General features: G+C 40.8%; 1 protein-coding gene across 2 annotated transcripts; it reads right to left on the reverse strand.

The window, feature by feature from the left end:
* Window positions 1-467: 467 nt before the first annotated feature.
* On the reverse strand, window positions 468-8,001 carry LOC100691756 (beta-1,3-galactosyltransferase 2). 2 transcript variants are annotated; one of them, XM_019360620.2, is made up of 2 exons: window positions 7,950-8,001; window positions 468-1,943 (listed from the first exon to the last, which is right to left on the reverse strand). In XM_019360620.2, exon 2 carries the CDS (start codon window positions 1,936-1,938, stop codon window positions 946-948), a length of 993 nt encoding a protein of 330 aa, XP_019216165.1. In that variant the 5' UTR covers window positions 1,939-1,943; window positions 7,950-8,001; the 3' UTR covers window positions 468-945. The 2 variants fall into 2 exon arrangements, with proteins under 2 accessions (XP_019216165.1, XP_005461711.2); XM_005461654.4 differs by lacking the exon at window positions 7,950-8,001 and adding an exon at window positions 3,554-3,791.
* Window positions 8,002-8,357: the final 356 nt, after the last annotated feature.

Raw genomic sequence — 8,357 nt, forward strand, 5'->3', positions numbered from 1 at the left:
TTTATTTGATGCTGTATTTTTGGCTAAAGATTAAAAATTTCAATCGGACTTAAACAGATAAAATAATTTTTATTTAATGTAATTATTTTATTTGGTTTTGAAGAAACTTACATCAAACTTTTAAATCAGTGGGGTTGATAAATATGCAGCACATTAAACATACTGGTTTGTATTAAAGTGGTTAGGAGCTTTGTGGCTTAAATCTTATCGAATCAAAGTCTGCCATCTTGTGGAACTATGACAAACTACAACTGTATTCCCAGTACTGGCCAATTTGTTTCATGGTACTTTTCCAATATCGCATTGCATCAGGATCATACACGCAACATAGTTTAGATAAGATCAGTTTAGCTTGACATAGAAACAGGTAAGTTACATGAACTAGGAAAAACACCACAGCATTTATATCCCATATAGCCTTTATTTATATTTATATCCTTTGGTGTTATCCATACAATAACATCAAATATAAAAGACAAACACAGGCCGGAGAGTAAAAAGTACAGAAATACAAAAGAGCTGGAAAACTTAAATACAAGAGGATATAAAAGTAACAAACATCTCACACTTGAGCTGAGGACAAAGGAGGCCTGGCTGACTTCAATAAAAAGTGGATTACAGTATCATCTTATCATTTGCAAATTCAATATCACCACAGAGATCTAAGATGTAAATATATAAATATACTCTTAATACTAACCCCTGCAAAAAAGCCTCTCACAACCCATGCTTCAATTAAATATGTTGAACTTTTTCAAAGGAAAAAGTATATATATTAACTTGGCCTAATGATCAGATTTGACCAGATGTAACAAAGGTGTCTCCATTTTGCCACATAATAAATATGCAATATTTCATTTTTGTTTTCACCACTGGCCAGATTGAGGTTCCCACTCCCATGATCCAAAATCCTACAACCATAAACAATACCTTTTTGGAATAAGTTCAGCACTGAACTCCCCGTTTGATCCTCTCCCAGTAGCCATTCATCTGAAACATGCTTGTTGTAGTAGAAGCGATCAACTTTGAAAGACTGCAGCTGCTCAGAGAATGGCTGGGCTTGACAAGAAACATTGTTTCTTCAGGAGGGTCAGTAGGAGATACGCCCAGGCGTTTCAGACACATGCCGAGGTAAGCATCTTCAATGTAGATCGGTTTGATCTGAGGTGACACTTCCAAGATCTTCCCAGGAAGGTCTAGTGACATGACGTAGGCAAAGCCGAGCGGATACGGGGGGTACTCTGATTCAGCAATCACAGATCGAGGCATGTAGAACTTTATAAATGGGTTCCTTAAAACGGGACTATGCCACCAAACCAGCCCAGTCATATAGTTTTGTTTAGCTGTGCTAGGATCCACCAACAGTTTCACCAGATTCGGGACATTGAGTAGCACATCGGAGTCGATCTTCATGACAAAGGAAGCCTTAGTACAGTGTGCAGCCAGCCACTCCAGCATGACCATAGTCTTGATAGTCAGATTATAGTAGCTGTCCTGAAAGTTGCTCTGAATCAGGTCATGGTATTGCTGATTCTCCTGCTGTAGCTTCTCTTGCTGATGTTCAGCATCACTTCCACCAGGGAGGCCCACTATGAAGACAGTCTCTACCCGCTGACCCAGAACCAGCTTCTCATTTCCCCACGTCTGTCGGATGGCATTCCGAGTTGCCACATTACCGGGTGCAACAGGAACCATCAGAATAAGGAAAGGAGTTGTGGTCCTGCATGTGGGCGTGTCATCCATGATGAATTTGTAGTTTCGTGGGTAGGCCACATGATATGGTCCTGGATCCTCCCAACGTGGCTCTGCTGATGCTGCTTGATAAGGAATGTTCCTATCCAGTAACACTTTCTTGGGATTCAGATTGAAAAGGATGAAAGTCACTGCTGCTGCAATGCAAATGAAGATGCCTTTTAGGTGCCTCTTCTTGTTGTCCATGAAAACTACAAAGAAAGGAAACATATTTTATCACAAGAACTGTACAGCACGTATTCTGCAGGCTTCATTGAGTGGTGGCCTCCAGCTCACACTAGAGGGGTTCACAGGTGAGTTTTAATGTCACTCAGCACCTCCACATCTGAGGACATGGCCCTCAACAGGAAAAAGCCAGACTGCCCACTCCGTGTCAGGGATGAGTCACTGCCCGGGAGTGGAGGAGTTTAAGTATCTCTGGGTCTTGTTCACAAGTGAAGGAAGTGGGAGACTGACAATCAATTTTGGTGCCACAGCCGCAGTGATGGGGATGTTGCACCCATTTGGCATGAGAGGAGTGCGCATAGAAGCGAAGCTGTCGAGGACAAGCTCATCATCACTTGATGTTGACTTCATTTATTTCACAGTTCACTTTTTAAGGACAAATTCTTCACAAAAGTGCAACACTTTCAGCACATCTCCATGTCACAGAACAAGGTCACATTTGAAAAAAAAGAGATTTTGCAAAGTGCTCAATACATAATGGCCTTTTTTTAACAACCCACTGAAAAAAGAGAAGGAAAAAATACCCCCTCTAACCTTGCCAGTTATTTCTGAATCCAAACTATCTTAATAGTCAATATAGAAGCAACATCTAGAGTATATTGTTAAAGATTCTGAATTTTCAGTTCAGTGAAATGTTTTGCATACTGAACCTGGCAACTTACCTTGTTTTATGCTCAAACAGGTGTACAATGAAACCAGTCTACGGGAATTCTTGGACTTTAATGCAGAGAGCACTTGCACTTGTGATACAACACTTAAAAACTGTGCAGTCGCATATGCACACCTTTTCAGCTTGTTTTTCTGGATTATAAGGAAATATTAACCCAACAGTAACTCCGGACAGACATCCCCGATAGAATCTGTTTCCCCTGCGTCTGGAGCATTGCTGGGCACGGAGAGCGGATCCAGTTTAGTCCGCCTCCATTAAAACTAGACGCGGAAGTCGTGATGTTTTAGTTCAGTTTAAAATCGGTGTCATTACATACCGTTTAGTTTGTGAGTTACAACAGAAAATGATATCGTTATTGTTTTTCACCCGTTAGAGATTATTTCACTATCACGAGGACATTTTGCCAGATAATTATTTGTATCCCACTGTAACTTAAGTATTAAGAGGTAAAACCTACAAAATCTCAGGAGTAATAAGTCATTATAAGAAGTGTTTGTGAACTAAAAATCAAGTATGTGGGATATCCGTGACTTGGACAGCCCAGCGCGTGCTCCCGACGCAAGGGGAACAAATTGGCATAACCATTTTGTTCTTAGCAGCCAATCAGCATTAACCTGCCTTCTGGTCATCCGCGTTCAGCGACGTGCAGTTGACCTTTAAAATTCCACGGTGTTTACAGTTTGTGAATCCACCCTGTCTGTTCACTGACCGAGCGGAAAAATAAAAATAAAATAAAGAAAAGTAAAGAAAAATTATAAACACCATAAATTTACGTTTTTAGAGACCATTTCCGCTTTTTGTGAGCTTCCTCGGGGCATGTAAGCCGACTTTGTCTTAAAGAGAAGAACTTTTCTTTATTCCAGAATCCAGTGATGCGTTTTCATATTAACAGCGATCAGTGCTCACCTGTTTTTGTCCCCAGCGTTCGGCATTAAATCGGAGCACGAAGTAAAGCGTGGATGGAGCGTTTATTCAGCACGGGGATACAAACTGACGTAGGTTGTGTTGTTCCTTGATTTCCATCCGCTTGTTTGTGAAAAGCGCTCTTCTATTTCTCTTTTTATTTGAATTTAGATAAACTCCAGAGAGTTCCTACAACGGGTGACCACAGGGAGATCAAACAGGTAAACTCCACACCCTGAGTCTGAGCACCGCCCAAAGCAATCACTTCCTTACTTGCAATGAAATCTTTACTCTAGAATTCTCAAACTTTAATGAGCTGTGGGCCACTGCAGGCACTGTCATCTCATTAGAGGGGCACTTTAGTGTTCAACTAGTACAAAAAACAACAACAAAATAAAACGAGAAAACACCGAAAAATATTTCCAAATGTAGTGTTTTGTTTTGTTGTTTTAAAAAAGACAAGACAAAACAAAACAAAACAAAAATAAAATATTGCATAACAAGACAAAACTAGAAACGTGAACGCAAGATTTTTTTTCTCTTAACTGAAGCCTTTCTTTGAACTTCAAAATAAACGAATTGTTGCTCTCATTCTGGCCAGACACGTGGGAGCACCTCTGCTATAATTTTGTTCGTATTAAAAAAATAAAAATGCAGACATAAGTGTACACTTTCGTTTTTGACTGCTAGTAAAAATTTTCTTTACAAGTAACTCTCTCGCTGAATTAACACAGCCAATCCCTCAACATGTCCTCTCTGCTCATATTGCCTTAACCTCCTAGTGCAGGGGTCGGCAACCTGCGGCTCCGGAGCCGCATGCGGCTCTTTAGTCCTTAAAGTGCGGCTCCGGGTGGTTTGGGCAAATAAATTAGAAGTATTTAGCTGAAGTGTATTTTATTTATGTTAGTTCTTTTTAACTTGTAGTTCTAAATTGGAAGATTATTGTGATATTGAAATATAAAAATAAAATTATATTCTATTATTTTTTCATCGCTCAAAATAAGAGTCACACTCGCGGAAGCCGGTGTACCCGCCGAAACGCAGTGCATTTATCGAGACTTTCAACCCCCCAGGTAGGCCAATTATGGATCTTCGGATCCACATTATGTCGGCAGCTGTTCTCCACCGTGAACTATGTTAAAGACAAACACCGTTCACGCCTGACAGATGACAGCTTACAGTCCTGCGTAAACTGACTTTGTATAGCCCCGATTTGCGGACTCTGTGCGCAGAGGTTCAGGAGCAGAAGTCCCATTGTAAACATATCACGGCAGACCCGACGATGTTTCCATGAGCATGCTTTTGAGCAGTAGCGGTTTTAGATACGGGCGACACGGGCGGTTGCCCGGGGCGGCATCGTGATGGGGGGCGGCATCACGGGCATCGGCAAAAAAAAAAATAATTAAAAAAAAATGCTCGTACTCATGCTGCCCCGACGGCAGCCAGCGCATATTGGGAATGGCATAGGCACCGATCGGTTTTCCATCGCCCATTTGCTGGGAGTAAGGGCGCCCTCCGTTTGCGAGGTGCGCCTGCTGCTTGCGGCACAGGGAGGAGAGGGCGGGGCGGCGGGGGATTCTCTGGCTGGCTGGAGCAGCATCTAATAACCAACTCGCAAAATAAAACAAAATAAAAAAAAAACAACAAACACGAAAACACCAGACATCATGATACAGACTTATAATTTGCACCGATGTTTTTTCGAAATTCTATACACGAAAACTGAGCGCGAGAGCCCTCGGTGCGCCTGCGCGCTGCTGAAGTCAAAGTAAACTTTGTCATCTCCGCTACATACAGTCCAGTATATAGAGAGATGAGACGACGAGGCTCCAGTTACAGCAGTGCAAATAAACGAACAATAAATATAGTAGAGTAAGAAAATAAATACACACTTTAGGACTCGGGGTAAAGGGATCAATAACAATTTAAAATTTATAATTTACAGTTTGATGATTTAAAGTCTCACACATAACCCGTGGAAAGGGGAGGGAGACCTGCTGCTTCCAAATAGAGCACATTTCATTCATAATGTTGTAAATCCAAGCCCATTATGTATTCATGATTTGAATCCTGGGTTGTGTGAAATCCCAGAAATACACCCTAGACAAAGTTAATCTGTGAACTAAGGTGTAGGTCTGTTAGGTTATGTTGTGGTGATCCTCTGGTTGAGGGATGGGTGTTCATACTGGAGTGCAAAATTAAAACCAATGGAAGATGGACAAGAAAAGTTCAAAGCCATCAGGTGCTCAGTTTAGAAAAAAGAGAAAAGAAGAGGAGGAGAAACGAACAAATGATACAGGTAAGCAGATGTGTCATTGGATAATGGCAGGTCATCCTGAAACAATCAGAATCAGAATACTTTATTAATCCCTAAGGAAATAATGTGGGTTACAGTTGCCCCAAGAAGAAATGGTAAAAATAGTAACAGTAACAGACTAAACTCCAAACAATACATTATGTTACAGATTTTAATATTAATTAGTCATTGTCAGTTGTTGATTTGTCCAGTTCTCATTGTATGACGAATTATGATGGCTGTTTGGTAGCTGTTTGCATACTCTCTCTCTCTCTTCATATGTGTGTGTGGACAACAGTTTTATGTTAATGTACAATCCCTAACATGTTTTGTGTGTGTGTGTGTGTGTGGGGGGGGGGGCGCCAGAGGGAGTGTTCGCCCAGGGCGCCAAGCAGGCTAGGACCGCCACTGCTTTTGAGCATCTCTTTATTGAGCACTTTTCACACACGGTTGCTGTACGCATACAGCCGGCTGTAGCTTTTCAGCTCACAGCCCGACACACACCACCAACAACACAACAGCACAGATAGCGCAGACGTTAAGGCGGCGAGGCGTGATTGCGGGTGTCGCTCAGGTGCGTCCGCCTCCCCTGCAGCGGCGCTGCAAACCACGCCCCGCCGCACGCATTAACCAGATAAAATACATATTTAGGCAGAATTTTGCAAATATCTATTTTTCATTTTTCAGCAGCATAGTGCTTTTTTCCAATTATTTTTTAAGAGTCAGGTCAAGGCTCCAAAAGCCCAAAGGCGATGTAAGGGTGGCGGCTGACAACAGTTTTTGTTTGCTACATGGATCATTTTAGTTCAGGTTGTCTTTCCTTTTGTTATATTTCTTTAAGAGTTCAAAATGTGTTGATTACATAAATATAATTTAATTTTCTCTGTAGCACTTCATGGATTTCATAAGCAGCACACCTTAGTTGTTCACACAAAGCATAAAGGTAAAAAACAATATATACAGTGTTATCTTCATTTTAGATGTCAAAAAGTATTTGCGGCTCCCAGTGTTGGGCAAGTTACTTTGAAAAAGTAATTCAATTATAGTTACTAGTTACTTCTTCAAAAAAGTAACTGAGTTAGTAACTGAGTTACAATATTCTAAAAGTAATTAATTACTTGGAAAAGTAACTATTGCGTTACTTTAAAAAAACCAAAGAACGTTTAACCCTCTGGGGTCCAGGGTATAATTGGCCTTTTTTTTTTTACTACTCTTGATTTTCCCTCCACATTTTACCTTTAAAATCTATTTACTTTGCCTTGTTTGGTATCATCCTTTTTAGCACAACCTCGCATGCCTGAATTTACAGTTATGTTCTCATTTTGTCATACAGTATAACCAGAATTGATCTAAAATCAGACAAAAACCATAAAATCAGAGTAGAAAAAGTTATATTTTTACTGTAGCAACCACAAACATGTTTAATGAATCATATTTCATAACTTCAAATGCAAATATTAATGTCAATTTTAAAATCCTATGCACAAGTTTTGCAAACAACAAATTTATTTGCATCCATTTACCTTTTACCCCTTTTTTAAATAACCATTTCAAACTATTTACAGAACAATCAGCTGTTCTTCAATAAGATGCCACACAAATTATTTGTGCCACTCCAAAAAAATCATTTCTGTCCACTGTAAAGGAGAACATCACAGCCTGATACCTGCAGGTCTGACAGCAGCAGGTGTATCACTGCTGTTTCTACCTGGAGACAGCAGTCGCCTCATTGTTCTGACACACAACACAGAACTATCCACAACACTACACACTAACTACACAAGACAACACATTAACTACACACTCCAAACACGCTAAACGTCACAAATCTCACATCTCAAAACTCGCTCTCTCTCTTGTCCTGCTCTCTCTCTCTCTCTTTCTCTCTCTCTCTCTCTCGACGTCACTCCTAAAACTTCCCCTGTTTTGTTTTTTTTCTCATAAGCAGAGAGTGCTTGCTAGCGCTAACGTGGCGAAACTATTGAGGAAAAAACGCCGCGTATATATTGTTTATCATGACTCTGGTTTTACGTGGCCTATCAACACAATTTAAAAACTGGCACCTTGTTGCTTTGTCTTTAAGTGGTCATGTGATTGACTTACCACGACTACTTTATTCTTCCTCAGTCAAACAGCAGCACTCATGCGATTGTTTTGCCCCCTGAGCTCCAGGTGTTGTGCTAGACAGCGATCGTGATTGCCGTCCGCGGGAGCGCGCAGCTGCTTAAAGCTGTAGCGTCCAGATTACTTACAGCTACTTCCGTGCAGCTGATATAAGATGCGGTAAGCTGAACACAGCTTCAACCTTCTGTTTGTTGAAAAATAGTAACGGACCGCGTTTCCTTGTTAGTAACTGTAACGATAGGAATAGTAATTAGTTAGATTACTCGTTACTGAAAAAAGTAACGCCGTTACCGGGTCCAAATGGCTCTTTGGGTGTAAAAGGTTGCAGACCCCTGCTTTAGAACATCACTGGTATCCTGTGGTTGAGGTCACACATTTAGAAGTTTG

This window comes from Oreochromis niloticus, linkage group LG6, assembly GCF_001858045.2.
Source record: "Oreochromis niloticus isolate F11D_XX linkage group LG6, O_niloticus_UMD_NMBU, whole genome shotgun sequence".
NCBI classification, from domain to species: domain Eukaryota; kingdom Metazoa; phylum Chordata; class Actinopteri; order Cichliformes; family Cichlidae; genus Oreochromis; species Oreochromis niloticus.